A 16136-nucleotide genomic window follows, 5' to 3' on the forward strand; every position below is an offset into this window, starting at 1 on the left:
AAAAGTAGCATTTTACTTTGCAGATTATATTGCCGTATTATTCTTTAGCTTTCGGTGGATAATAATGAATAGTATCACAGCATTAACGGTTGTGTTTGAAAGATAAACAAATACATTTTTTATATAGACAAATACACTCTTACAAAAATATATTTTCTATATATTCAAAAGTTCAAAAGCATATTAAAATGCAGTAATCTAACAGAAGAAAATATAGTATCTTAATTTCATTACTCAGACCTACAATAGAAAATTTCTATCTTAAATCTCATTTTAGTTTCATAAAAATTTCTTAAAACTTGTCAGTATTAGCTTACCAAGTTGTTTTTTGTTTGTTTGTTTTTGTTTTAAATCCCTTATGGGAATAAAGGGAAAAAGTGATAGATTGTTAACATTCTATAAAAATATTGCCATTTTAGTTCATTTAGTTTGGTTTTATTATACAGTGTATTACATTATACATTACAAGAAGTAGTATCCTCTTATAACTAGATACTTAGAATGTTATGTAATATGATTTGAACTAATTGCTGTCCATCTTTTATTTTGCTAGATTATTCAGAATTGGTATTGTTGATGAAATAAATTAGCAGTTTAATTATCAAAGCTTTGATGCTGATCACATTCATGTACTGGAAAATATTGATTTGCCAAAGTTAGTGTTAGTTATTTATATTAAATGAAAAAGATCAAAATTACAAAAAGATATAATTTTTTGAAATGTAGTTTTGAAGCAGTTACCCACTAAAGCCTAGGAGAGTTGCCTGTATAAAATTTACAAAGGTTAATACCAATTATCATTTTTTCATAATGCTCTCAGAAATGTGTTATTCTTTTATAAAAACTATCTGTATATTATTTTGCATTTCTGTTTGTTGTCATTAGCTATACAAAAAATGCAAACTATTTTTTTATTTTTTCTTTATGTATTAACGTGCTCAAAAGGTAAAAACAATGTATTAAATACTAGTAACCATTTTATTAGTTTAATTCCTTGAAAATTTTAATTAATTTTTAAATCTAATTTATGGAGATGAACTTTTTGTGGTGTTTCCAGAGAGAGGAAATGACTGATAAAATTTATACTCTTTATCATTTCTTTTATGTTAAATTCAGTCACCTGCAGATCGGTGTAAGAAAATCCATGCTGGGGATGAAGTGATTCAAGTTAATCATCAGACTGTGGTATGTATAATTACCTTAAGAGTCAGTGGGAGCAACTAATTTTGATTTGCTAAGGCTTTAGAAGAATGCCAATGAAATGAAATTCCTGTTTACAATATATTGAACAGCCTTTTGAAAAAATAACTGAATATTTATTCTTCTTAATTATTTGATGGAATGTAAAGCATTGTTTTAAAAGAACATGAAGAGTATTGGTGGTTGAGGTAGAAATACATTTCTATATGGACAAGTACTGGATAATAGTACATATTCCGTGAGCTGGAATAACAATTTTGGAATAGTAATTAAAGTGACAGTGTGTATAAATTCAACTTTTCTTTGTACAGCTTTTAAAAGTTCCATTTTATAAATTATTGCAATACCTAATAGATGTTTTATAACAGCATACATGCATTTATCTACTTTAACATTGATTTGTTCGTTAAAGTGTCTGGTGGTCTTGAGGGGAGTATTTAAATGTAGATCTTTGAAAAGTTTTAGATTTTTAGTAGCTGAATTAGCTTTTTTTCCTAAAAGAGGACAACAGTTTTAGTTTTAGAAAATGTTCTTGCCCTATGAACCTCACAAATCCCTTTGTTATCGGCCCTTAAAAATCTACAGTAGGCACAGAATCCCACTGTTATAAAAAAATGACAGTGGGATTCTGTGCCTACTGTAGATTTTTAAGGGTTATTTTTCTTAATCTTATATTTAGAAAATAAAAATTATATGCTTTTCATTTTGGACTATTTTATATGTCTCAGTTAATTCACTTCGTTCCACTCTCTCTGCCAAAATAAAGTGTATTTGTTATCTTAAAAAGTTAAAATAATCTAAAATTATTGATATCATAACTTTCATTTGAAAAAAATGCAGATTTTTATTAGTATTCTACTCCTATCTCACTAACTCATCGGAGTGAGTAATTATTTCCTATTACGCAATTTAACTAAATTTGCTTTTGTATGTCCTAGTGATGGAAGATATTTTGTGAAAAGCCTGATTTTTCTCAGTGATTCTGATCATAAGGCAAATGACATTTCAATTTTGGTTTTGAATAATTTGAGAAGTTTGTGATATTTTGGAAAGGTTCTTAAACACTGATAATTAAAGCCATGATGTCTCTTCAGTTAGTTCATTATCTAAGTGAAGTAAATGTCTGTAAAAGTTTTCAAAATTAAATGCATAAGTGTACATTTGACACTGAATAATCGAGTGTTGGTAGTAGACAAAGCCTTTCCACACTATGACAGTTTTGACGGCTTTCTTTTCTGATTACTAGAAACTGTACAAAGTGGTTGTACTGACTGAAGTTTCATGTCCCATAGATAAGGATTTGGACAGTGGGATAAAGCAGCTGCTTCAGTAGACTAGCAGCTTTTTCCTCTTCTAATGTTCATTCTGCTTCCATTTCTGCAATGTGACCTTAACAAACATGGCATCTGTTGAATAATTTCAGCATGCATTTCCAGATGGTCAACTCTAAGAAGATAGAAATTAGTATCTAATAAAAATAAACTTATTTAAAGGATCTCATTTGTACAACAAAGATACTGATGTTTATAAAATGAATATGAAAGCCTTTAAAAGTCTACAAATAAACTAATCAAATCTATGTGGATTGGTGACCTTTAAATACACCTAGAATGTGTAAATGCATCTTTACATCACAGGAATATTCTAAAATATTGAAAACTACACAGAATGATGTTTGGTGAAACTTGGTTCCAGCTCTTGCTCTGAAATTGACTTATGGCTTTAAGTGAGTCATGGTAACTGTGCATCTATTTACCTTTTTATAAGGATAATAACCACAGCTAACACTTATTGTGTTCTTACAGTGTGCCAAGCATCATGTTCAGTATTTTATTTCATTTAGTCCCTACAATAATCCTGCAAATAAAGTATATGTAGAAATTGAGACTCAGAATAATGATTCAGCTCACCCAAAACTCAAAGCTGTTTGACTCTAAGGCCCATGTTCTTACTTCAATTTTATTATACTGCCTCCCAAAACTCAAAAATTATGTAACTGTCCAACGAAAGCGGAAGAATCCTAGGCAAATCTCAGGATTCAATGAAAGATTAAGTAGGATCAAGGGTAAGAGAAAAAGAAAGGAAGTGAGAATTTATATAACTGGGCGAGTCAGCTGAACTGAAATAGGGTTAAAACTTAACTTTACTGCCACTTCCTCACTCTGCTTCTTTCACTCAGATAAGTAAGATATGTGAAACACCTATCATAATGCCAGGCACACATTAGGAGCTCAATAACAATTAACTTTCCTACCTTCGTTCTTCTCTTTTACCTGCTACAACAGTTGGACCAATTGGAATCCTCTTTCTTGACAAACTGCTACTACAGCCAACAAATTGATTTTGGGATATAATAGAGACAGGATAATATGTTGAATTTCATGAAAGTAGCCTTGTTTAATAATGTGATCAGTTGCCAGATTTTTTTGTGTATATTCAAGTAGAGGCATATTTGGGAAAAATGGATGCATTTCACTAAATGTAGCTGACTCTGCCCTCTTTCTTGCTGTTGCCTGTATTGTGATCTGTACAGTGCTTTTAATCTCTTATTAGACAATATACAGAGGTGGTGAAATAGAAATTCTCTTAATTGAAACAAGTATAAATTATTTATAGTCTGCAATTATCCCTTCTCTCTACATTATCATAGGGTATGCTTATGATATAATAGTTACATTAAAGTATGGCCTAATAAATTTGAAATACATAATTAATATTCTCTAATCCATTAATTGACTAGAATAGTGAGATTGCTAGTATTGTTCTATACCAATTTAGACTCAATAATGAAAAGAACATGTTAAATCTTAAATATTTTGGATGATTCTAACCCAGTTAGTATCTGTCTGTAATTCTAAAATTTCCTATGAGTATATAGGTAGTAATGTAAAATACAAAATCTGATATTTTTTCTTTATTTAAGATAAATAAAAAATTATTTTAAATATTTCCCTAAGAGTCTGAGAAAGTTGAATAAATCAGAAGAATTCAAATGCTATTTTTTAAATTGCTAGTATGGTATATCTTCAAGATGTCTAATTAGATGTCTATGTTTCTAGTTTGCTCATTTTTTTAAAAAAAGTACTTTCTTATGTGAAATGAAACTGGAAGTTTTATGTCCTTTTTCGTGTTGCTATATTCGTTATTATAAGTGGCTTTTAAATTTTTCAAACCAACATAACTTCTGTGGCTGAGAAACTGTGGCTGCCAGGTAGGAAGAAGAAAAAATTATGAACATCCAAGCAAAGCAGACTGAGTCTTATTACATGTCTTCCCCACCATTGAAGACCCAACTCCTCAAAGGCTGCTGGAATCTCCCAAGATTTTTTCTACTTCATCTTCCACTACATCCCTCTCTCTGGGAGATACCTCGGCATAGTTTGAAGCAGCAACTTTGCCCTCATGATGCACTTTTAACACATTTTTTTAAGCTGATGAAACTATTTATAGTTATTAAAAATATTGGGGCATTTTTATAATCTGTTCAATTTCATGTTAATACTGTTTTTGGTGTGCAAGATTTCTAAAGATTCTATCCATACTAAAAACAGTCTCTTAGGAATATCACTTGAAAAGAGTGGCATATATGATGGTTGAATCTATTAATAACATTTGGAAATTTTTCCTCTTATTTGTGTAAATATTAAAACATATTCACTGTTATTTTGAAAGGTATTCTGGAGCCTGACAACTACATTATGGCAATAAATGATTCAGTAGATGAGGCTATAAAGGATACTGGAATGGAAAATAACCAGGTTGGGTTAGTCAAGAAGAAGATAGACTGCAGCAAATAGGATATTCTACATTTATTAGTGAGAGATGGAAGATAAGTACTATAAGCTAGTGGTTTTTGTTACCCCCAAAATGATAAACATTGTTGAGAAAGACTAGGGATGGCAGAGAGGGTGGGAGGAGGGAACAGACTGAAGGACTATCTCAAAACTTCATCTAATTTCATTTATGTGTCTCCCTTACTCTCACTCTTATATCTCGTTTTGGACTCTGTCCTCACTCTGTTGTTCCTTCAACCCCAGAACAACAGGAGAGTATTGTTCAAAGGAGAAGCCAACATAATCAGAACGGATGGACAGTGTGGTAACTCCTTAAAGTTCATCACTCCTTTTCCCTCTCTCTCACTTTACCTCCTTCCCTGGACTTCAGCAGAAATGAATGAGTCATTGAGTGGAATCAATACCATGATGTTGTCTAACAGCAGATGTGCTTTCACTTTTTAAATTTGCTAAATTGTTGTCTTTATTTTTTTGTTTTCTTCTAATTCCATTTTATTTTCTTTAGCATTCTCATCTCTTCTCATTTAACTATTTCTCCTCTACTCTTCATCTCATTAAGTTTTCTTTATTCTTGCCTATTTTCTTCCATGCTGCTTTCTCAAGGAGAAAGTATTTATCATATAATTCCATATACCTAAGATATTGAAAACTGAAACCACAAGGGGCAGTGTTTCTGGTGTACCCCACGTCTTATTCCTGTAAACACACATTTTGCTGGACTACAGAGATTAATTATGTTAGCATGATATTTAACTATTGCCTAATAAATAATGGGTTCCTATAAGAGTCTAAAATAACTATGTTCGGATTCTAAGAAATTGGTTTTCTAAAATAGAACAAATGAATCATTCTCTTTTGGAAGGGGGAAAAATTATGAAGAGACCTTTACCACAAATTAAAGGAAACAAAGCATCAATGATTTCAGTTACTCATAAGAATATTTTATTTCAGATTCTACCTTATATAGTAGTTTATGAGAACTTCATAGATTGTTTCTCTTTTATTTCACATTGAACATTATGGATTTGATGAGAATGTGTGGAAACTGGTTTAGAAGTTATGCATATTGATATAAACTGTATTTTTATTTTGTACAGAGAAATCAATTTATTACTTTATCATTCAACATAACTCATAATTTTACTATTAAACTAAAATTTATCTGAAGTTCTTATATAAAGGAGATAAAACATATGATACCTCAATAATAGTTACTTCCTGTTAATCAATTTATTTTCTCTGCAGATCTCTGCATCCTGACTTGTTTCTTTCTAATTTGTGCAGTTCTTAAGGGCTCCACCAGAAGAGTAATTGCTTTTTTAAAATGGTTACTGTTTCATTTTTATGAAGAAACTTTATCTTTCAGTGTCAACATGTGGTTTCTATGTTCTAGTTATTTTACATGGAATTTTTAGTTTCCTTATAAGTTTATTTTATATGTTTAAAATATATCTATTGGCTGAAGTTCTCACCTACTCTGACTTATCAATTTATTAAGTGTGTGACTCATTCACAAATCAGTATCAGCCTCATTCCCCTACTCCCCTTTTTTTAACCTCTTTCAGAAAAGCAAGAGTCTGCCAGTCACAATTGCCCAATCCACTTACTTCCTTTTCATAGCAGTAGGCAATCAGTGGATAACTTAACTGCCTGATAAAAGATTATCATATGAAAGGGAAACACTGTAGAACCACCATATAATAAGAAATTCAATGTTTCTTAATTTCTGAAATTCAAAATTTCAGAATTTCTTAATTCTATTGAATTAAGCATTAATCTTAAGTTCTTTTTAGGTTATTTAGCCCTAAGTCTCAAGGATAGGTTTCATCTGCTAAATAAAAATTCTGATTGGTATGGTAGCTCAAATTGCAGATAATATAGCCACTCCTTACTTTTATATTTCCTCTCACACTGTCCCTTCTACATCTTATTATTATCCTAATAATGGACAATAAAGGATTTAAAAGTTGGAAAAGTGGTATATAGAGTTCACTATGGTCCCATTTGGAGCTGACATAGAGTTCCCTTTTTTGTCTGGGTTGCTGGAGTTTTGGTAAAGTGATTTTTAAAGATAACTTCCACAGTGAAAATACTTACAGCCATTACAGAAGTTTTTTTTTATACTAAAAATTCTATTAATAAAGATTTAGGATGATGCTTTTAGATACATATATATATATATATATATATACACACACACACACACACATATATGTCCTTTAGTTTTGAGTTTTGATAAACATATACATATATTTTAGTATTTGCTAATATTTTCAAATAAGCATTACTTTCGTTACATGTCTGCTAGTAAATGGCATTGTAAAAATCATTTATAGCAACTTTGTACATTTTTAAGCATATTACTTTTTGAATACTAGGGTTTGAGTTGCTTTTAATTAATTACTTTTGTCATTTAGGTTCCTGAATTAAATTTAAGCATGAATTTTTTATAAGTATAGATTTTCCCCAAAATTTTTATAAGTGGGAGTTTTGACATTTTAGATAAGGATGCTTCATTTTACCCTTTAGCTTTGGTGACTGGGAGTCTTTTCTTTTTATTTCAAAATACATGTATTTCCAGTGTCTTTGTAAGCAGAACAGAAATGAAATATAGGAAGGAATGGCTAAAATTTAATAACTTAATAACCTATGCAAATATCTTCATAAAAAAATTAGTTAGAAGCCTGTATCGTGGCTGAGGGCAGTGGCTCATGACTGTAATTCCAGCACTTTGGGAGGCCAAGGCAAGCCTCAAGATTGCTTGAGGCTACAAGTTCAAGACCAGCCTGAGCAACACAGCAAGACCACGTCTCTACAGAAAATTTTAAAAAATTAGCCAGTTGTGGCAGCATGTGTTGGTAGTTCAAGCTACTCAGGAGGCTGAGGCAGAAGGATCACTTGAACCCAGAAGTTCAAGGTTGCAGAGTGCTATGATGTGCCACTGTACTCCAGCCTGGGCAACAGAGTGAGACCCTGTCTCAAAAAAGGAAAAACCTGTATTATTATGGTTATTTTAAAATATGTTACTGCTCTTTTGGGGACTAAGGTTCTGCAGTATGATCAGAGGTTTGCAGTGCGATCAGAAGTTTACATTACAGATTTACCTTTCACTACAATGTGATTGTCTTCCTCCTTTATTCTCTTTAGCAAAAGCTTTCAGACCCATTCAGTTCTATGTTTTGGTGAAGTAAAAGAACATTGTGAATAATGCTGAAATAAAAACAAAATTAGCTTTGATTTAGTTTTCTTTAGTGTATATGAATGAAAACCATGAAGCCTCCAAAACAAACCTTTAGTTTTGAAAGACCACATTACCAAATGCCATATTGGAAGGGGAGAAGGGAAAGAGAGCTGTATGTTCAAGATGCTGAACCATACCTACAGCTTTAGAATCAGGTTATCACCAAAGTCAAGACGCCAACTATACAAAGTCCACGGTTAACTTAAGTGAAAGGTTAATGGAGACAATGCAAGTAGCAGGGTATGAAAAGTCACCACCTTTGTTGAAAACTACATGGGTGATTCATAAAACTTACATGAAAACTTAATATCAGTATTTTTATTCTTCCATGAACTTCATTATAATATCACTACTTTCTTTCTCCCATGAACTTCATTATGAGTCAATCAAGAAACTTTGATTTAGCTCTCAGAACTTCCTGATTATGGGGGAAAAAGATTCCCAGGGAGAAAAAGGTACTAGGTTCTTGTAGTGTTTGAGTTGGCTCTCTCTTGCACTCCCTATCCATCTTTAGCTGCAAGAAACTATGTTATCTGTTAGTGCTTTATTTTTAAATACTATATATTTATACATACACATTATATATGCACACATACTACATTCATAACTATGAAATTTACATGAAAATATTAAGTATTAAAACAAATAAATGTAAATTCAGATTTTGAGCAACTCAATATGGTCTAAGTTTTACATTGAAATTAAGCCACGTTAAAAAGCCAAATGCCTTGACATACTCTTATTCCACTGGACAAATGCCATTTAAAGTTCAGGAGGATGTGGGATGAAGAATGGCTCACTCAATGATTAAGATATAAAATTGCGGGCTTTTTTTGCTCTAATGAAAATAAAATCTTTCCCGTATTTCTTCTTTTTAAATGTTTGCTCCTTTTATCTTTTCCCAAGATTCTCTCTCCTAATCGTGTTTATTAAAATATCAGTACTAAAGTTTTAAACTTTGGAACATTTCTAAATACTCTGAGTTACCTATTTAAGTTATTCTAAGTTAGGGTTAAAAATCACTTATTTTGCATAGTTTCTTAACCACGGCATACACATTAGCTTAAATTCCTTTGTACCAGAACCATGAGTAATTCTTTATTTCTATTTAGTGAATGAATAACTGTGAAAGAGCAAAATTAAGATATCTCCAAATGTAGTAAACTTTAATATTGTAAGACTTTTATTAATATTTCATGGAAGAAAATTAGGTGAATATGGATTTTGTAGATTGGTAGTCATTACTTAATAGTTTTAGGATCTTTGGAAGGCATTGTATGTCAAAATTCATTATTTCTGAAATGTTTATAACAGTATGCTATTTCCTTCACATAGATTGTTTTGCTGGAGAAAGAGGTAGTCATTGGTATAAAATGCTTAATTTATTAGATACTTCAGTATCTTTTTAGTAACACAAAGAAACAGAACATTATAATAAATAAGTCAACACCAAAACATTTGGCAAAGACAGAGCATCACTAGCTGCAGCATGATGGCTTGTGTATTGAATTAAGTCTCTTCAGTGCTCTTAAAAAGAGCAGGAGGATGTTTGGATTTAGCATCACTCATATTATCAGACATTTATATAGGCATATTTCTAGTCTCTAAAATTTTCTTTGGGAAAAGGTATCATTTCTACATTACAACCTGTGAATAATAGTGTGTGTATACACGAGTGTGTGTAAACGTTGATAATGAATCTGTTTCTTTGTCTTGTGTAGGGTAATAACTTTGAAAATATTTTAAGAAATGTTCTATTTTCCTACCTGTGGGTATAAAGATGCTCTTTTGCAACTTCAAATATAGCCATGAAAAAGGTAAAGAAGGTCTGGGTTGATAGGCTTAAATTCTGACCTTTATGTTTTTTTGTAACTGGCTACTTGGGACCATAGAGTAGAAATTATATTTTCATATGTTAGTCAAATAATTCACCAGCTGTTATTTGGAAAGCAGACCAGGGCAAGTTCTAAAAGGGCCAGAGACAACTTCTTCCCTCTGTGTACTGAGGGGAAAAGAAGCCTATCATCTCTTCAGCACCAACCCCAAAGCCTCTTGTGCACCTAATCCAGGCAACCAATTTTCCAGGACCTGCCCACTTATGTTGTCCTTCACAAAGGAACACCTGCTGTCTGCTTCAGCCTGATCAAAACAATTACAAGCCCCATCCACAAGAAAGCAGAACCTCTGGCTTTTAGCACTTGGGATTCCTTAATGACCTACTTGGAAAATTTTACTCCTGTTTGTGTTGTACATAAAATATATTTTAATGTACATGTTGGGGATTATAGATAAATTAGTAAGCTATATTACTTGCCATTGCTTGTAGACACTGACTTCTGCTACCTTGGATAATGAGGAAGATAATAGTAGTTCAGTGTATGTGAAAAACATTAGCTAATAAGATATTTTATGTAAAAATGCATATGGTGGTTTTTTTAAAGGTTCATTTTAGCCCATGAAATTAATGTGAATGAATTACTCTATTAAAATATTGATAACGCACTACAAAATATTTTTCTGGAAAAAACACCTTCATAACAGTGTTTATATAATACGTATGATAAAGTAAAATTTTTCTAGGACAAATAGAATCTATACCCATGGTTCCATTTCTTGTCTTAATCATTATGACTTTAGGTCTGGAATATTCAAGATAGCAATATTATTTTTTTCAAATGTTCATTTATAAGGAGAAAGTTTATTTGAAAATTTGGGGTACAGGATGTCTATTACAGCTTAATATCAAGTATTTTACTTTTTAGGATGAGAGGTCATTTAATCTTTTATATGATAAATTTTAAGTATATTACATTTAAAGGATATTTTAATACTACATCTTGGTTTTATGTACAAAACTAAACCCTCCTTTGGAGTTTTAAGGCCCTTTATTGTCTCTGAAACATTTACATCATTGTGTCACCATATCAGCTCACTAGTCAAGTTATACAGTGTACTGTGAGATTGACATGAGAAAAATATGGTGTCAGCTGTAAGAGGCTTTAGGATGGGTACTACATGTAAGATGAACCTTTATAGGTAGTTAAGATTTTATAAGTGAGGAAAATTATGAGAGGGAAGAGTGCTTTTGCAGAGATATAGCTAAACAGAAAAGCACAGTGTTGGAGAGAAATGTATATTACTCAACCAAATCTTTTAATTACCTACTTTTTAAAAGCCTTTCATAATCATCTGAACTCTGTATGTTTCTCCTGCCTCATTACTCCTTCCCTTGTTCTGTCATCTACGTATACTGAACTACAGAAAGTTGCTCAACTAGTGATAATTTGCCTCAGAGCTTTGTTTACCCCTTCAGCCTCCACATCTTCTTCACCTGTCCAACTCTTAAGGAATTTGGCTTAAACTTATTGGAAACCTTCCTTAGACCCTCAAAAATGGTGTAGGTACCCCTGTTGGGGGCTCCTGTTGTACCCTGTATTCACCCTATTGAGGTACTTATCTTACTTTATTGTAAATGTTCCTTAATGAGGCACAGTCTGCTCTGTGTTCACCATTGTATTCATACTGCATGGAATACACACAATGAATACTTATGAGTTATATCTAATGTTAAAACCATATGAAGCACCTAAACTGATGTAGGCATGGGCAAGTCATTGCCTTCAAGGAGCTCATAATCTATTACAGAAGTTCTCGAATTGTGGTTCTTAGATCAGTAACATCAGCCTCCTTCAAGATGATTCTAACACATGCTAAAGTTTGAGAACCACATTGAAGAAAAGTAATCCAAGAAAAAGCTATAATCAACCATATTGACAAAGAACCTGTTTGGGAATTGGTTATTGGTTCCTTAGTTGGGCCTTTGGAGAGCTATTAAAGGTTTTGAATCATAGAAAACTTTTACACTCTAGCAGCATTTTGGAGCTGCAAAAGACTAGAAGCAGAAAGACAGATTAGGATTCTGGTTTAAGTCTAGCGGTAGGTATCCAAGCCAGAACTAAGGCAGTGAGAAGAGGCATTAGTTGCCAGGATCTATTGGTCAGGACACATAAATGGATTAAAAAGAGGAGAAAAGTCATAGGTGAGTCCAAACTCTAAACTTTAGAGGATGATAGGGAACTTTGTTTTCTGGTGAATGAAAGTAAAGAGACAATGAGTTTGATTTTTAAACTGTTCCGTTCATGTGAGCTCCCAGTGGATATTCCGGGGAAGATACTGTGCTTTAGAATTGAAAAGACTTTAATGTAAGTTCTGGCTTCACTACTTGTTTTGTAATCTTGGCAGAGAAAACAATCTCTTTTTGCTTCAGTTTCAACACACGTAAATTGGGCTTAATAGTTTATCTCATTAGTCTTTTGTAAGAATGAAAATATAAATAAAAAGAATATAACATAGATGTGAAGAATCTAGCACAGTGAATTGTTGATGCTTGCAATTATTCAGTAGCTATTAACGTGGATGAGCTAAACAGTTGAGAATATGACTAGAGTTCTTGATAGGAAGCAGGAATGGTAGAAAGATTTGGGAATCCTGCAGGAAGTTGTTAGTGAAAGCTTTTGAAAGAGAAGAGATTATTGTAAGAAGACAGCATGAAATATTGAAAAGGTGTATAACACTTAGCCTAGAGGAAACAGGTACACTTTTTGGCAGGGAAAAGGAAGAAAAGATGGAAGACAGATAGGCAGAGATGTAACATGACCATGTTATTTTACTCAAGCTAATCTTTATCATCTATATTTATGTCCCTACCCACTCTGAGTTTTAGAGTTGGAATATATTGTGACTGAAAGTTATCTAATCATTTGGCCTATGCAAGATATTGAAACATTTCTTGATATTGGTCTATTTCACAAGTCAGCCAATTTCTTTTTTGGATATCTTTGACTATTAGAATATTTTTCTTCTCTGGACAAGGTGGCTCATGCCTATAATCTCGGCACTTTGGGAGTCCAAGAAGGAAAGATTGCTTGAACCCAAGAGTTAGAGCCCAGCCCTGGCAACATAGTGAGACCCTCATCGCTATAAAAATAAAGATTAGCCAGTCATAGTAGTATGTACCTGTAGTTCCAGCTACTCTGGAGACTGAGGTGGGAAGATTGCTTGAGCCTGGGAGGTCAAGGCTGCAGTGAGCCATGGTGGTGCCACTGCACTCCAGCCTGGGCAACAGAATAAAACCCTGTCTCCAAAAATAAAAAGTTTTTCTTTAAATTTTTCACCTTATTTAATTTCCTCCCATATTAGCAGCTTACACTCATATTAGTAACCACTAGGACCTCTACTTCTTTCAAAACTCTTTCTACTATCTAGTACATAACGTTCATTGCAGCCAGTGGAGAGTACTTTACAACCATTCTACATATTACTGTTATATCTTTACATGGTTTCTAATTTAAGCTTCACACATTGAATATTTTTAAACTGTAACCAGAAACTTAAATGAAAAAATGGAAAACTAACCTAGAAAAATGATTAACAGTGGGACACAGTGGCTGACGCCTGTAATCCCAGCACTTTGGGAAACCAAGGTGGATGGATCATCTGAGGTCAAGAGTTTGAGACCAGACCGACCAACATGGACAAATCCCGTCTCTATTGAAAATACAAAACTAGCTGGGTGTGGTGATGCCTGCCTGTAATCCCAGCTACTCAGGAGGCTGAGACAGGAGAATTGCTTGTACTCGGTAGGCGGAAGTTGCAGTGAGCTGCGATCGCGCCATTGCACTCTAGCCTGGGCATCAAGAGTGAAACTCCCATCTCAAAAAAGAAAGAAAGAAAGAAAAATGATTAACACATATTTACATATTTTCTATGGCTGAAGGTATGTTAGATTATCACAAAACAAGAGCTTGGAATTATTTTTACTAGAGCTCTACCATGATGTCATATTTACTTCTGGTAGAACATGACCAAAACCAGTAAATGGGGGAAAAGTGTTAAGAACTATATGTAGTAAAGAAGACAGAAATTATCCAAATTAAGGAGTTTGAGAAAGGACTAAGCAAAAAAAGGACTATTCAAATGAGAAAGTCACAGCTCTAGTTGCTGTTTATGTGTATACAAGTACTAAGATAGAACTGATGTAGCTAAAACCTACATGTTATAAAGAAAAATGTTACACAGACTGTAAATTACTCAGTGGGCCTTATTCCCATTTAATAATTTCTGGGTGAAACTGACTTGATGCTTAAGTGGAGTATCTATTGAGATAATTCACTGAATCAAAAATCAGTGGTTAGTATAGTTCTTGACTTATTGAGTACAACTGAGTAATGAATTTGTATTCTCTCTTGCCAGTCATCAAGGTATAATGCATAGAGCAGATTTTTATTTCTCCATCATCACCTTTTAGTGTTTAAAATAGTAGTGTTGTCTTTCTGGTTCTACAATTTTGGTGGAAATTTTCCATCCATAACAAACAGTCCTGATTAGGTAATTTATAAAATTTATTGTTTTCTCATTTGAATATTGCTATTCATAGACTAGTTTCATGTATTTTGTTGATTTTATTTGCTTGTTTAGAAGAGTAACTCGTGCTTATTGCCAAAAGTTTAGGAAATAAAAGTATAAAGAAGAAAGTATGTATTGCAAGTCCTTACTCTCTTTAATATAACCACCGTTAATGTTGTTTCCTATATTTATATACATTCTTTAACAAAAATTAAATTAAATCATATTTGCTATTTTGGAACTCACTTTTTCCACACAGCAATTTTTATATCCCTTACTAATGGATCCATTTACATAATGTACAGTTTTGGGTTGATTTAAGCACTACTGTGACATATATGTTGCACATTTATTTGGATGCTTTTATCCAATCATTTCCTTATGGTAGTGGAAGTAGAATTTGGGAGCCAAAGACATATATGATACAGTCTTGATGTAAATGTTTCTTTGCTTTTCTTTAAAACATTTTTAATATTATGCCAATAATAAAAGGCTGATTTTAAAGTAGTAAAATTAGATACCCAAATTTTCTGCCATTAAATAACATTCAGCTGTAAAATTAAAATGCACCCAAATGAATTTTCTTGTCAGAAACGAATTCTACTTTCTGATAGAAAAGCAATTCTGTTTTTTGGAATTGTTACTTTAAAAGAGCATGTAGAAAATGTAAAAGAATAGGATGAATCAAATTGCACTGAAAATTTCACAGGAAAATACCATCTAACCTTAAACATCTTCAAATTTTATAATAAGTAAAATGAAAAGAAATTGGTGGGTTGAAATTAATGTGTAAATTATTGAGAATAGACACACTGGAAGACAGATTGTGGCCATCACATTGACCACTTTAGTATAGTTAGCAATTATTTAAGTGAATAAAGTAAATAATAAAATGTGGTTATCAGTAATAAGTTGTTCCTAAACTCTACATATAAGTAGTATGTTTTTCTCCCTCCAAACTTATAATTCAAAATGTGCATTTATATTTTTTGGGGCAAGCAAAGTGAACCCTTGGATTTCTTGGCTGTAGGGATACTACATAGCTATCAGATGAATCAGAACCAATGTAATATAACTTTGGGCACATAACAGCCCCCACTTACATGTAAGGTGAGGCACTTGACCAGTTCCATTACTGTGGTTGATCTACATTAACGTGATTTTTTTTTCATTCAGGTTATCCAAGTATCATAATGATCATTTTGATACATATCTGAGACCCCTGAGATTTTAAGCATTATAACATCTCACTTCTCGTTTCTTCTAATTTCACCAACACTCAATTCAGCTATAGTTGAGGTTATAATTTAGATGAATGCTTATTAAATATACCAAAGTCCCCATTATTCTATAATAGCTGCATTCCAGATTACCTCTTCTTCATAGACTAGGGGTGTGTGCTGCTTTCAGTGGAAGTGCTCATTCTCTCCAGCTTGACAAATATCTTCCAGGCAAAAGCATGATGATGATTAGACAAAAGGCACCAGTGCTCTTTA

The 16136-nt window shown here is 32.6% G+C and overlaps 1 protein-coding gene across 8 annotated transcripts in view; it reads left to right on the plus strand.

Annotated features, from left to right (window-relative positions):
* CNKSR2 (connector enhancer of kinase suppressor of Ras 2) overlaps positions 1-16136 on the plus strand; it is a 304807-nt gene that overhangs the window by 148433 nt on the left and 140238 nt on the right. For all 8 annotated transcript variants that reach the window (XM_054251174.2, XM_054251175.2, XM_054251176.2 and 5 more), the window contains exon 8: positions 1117-1185. In XM_054251174.2, the coding sequence (XP_054107149.1) occupies positions 1117-1185 (69 nt within the window). The remainder of the gene's footprint in view (positions 1-1116; positions 1186-16136) is intronic.

The sequence above is a fragment of the Callithrix jacchus genome, chromosome X (genome assembly GCF_049354715.1).
Source record: "Callithrix jacchus isolate 240 chromosome X, calJac240_pri, whole genome shotgun sequence".
NCBI lineage: Eukaryota > Metazoa > Chordata > Mammalia > Primates > Cebidae > Callithrix > Callithrix jacchus.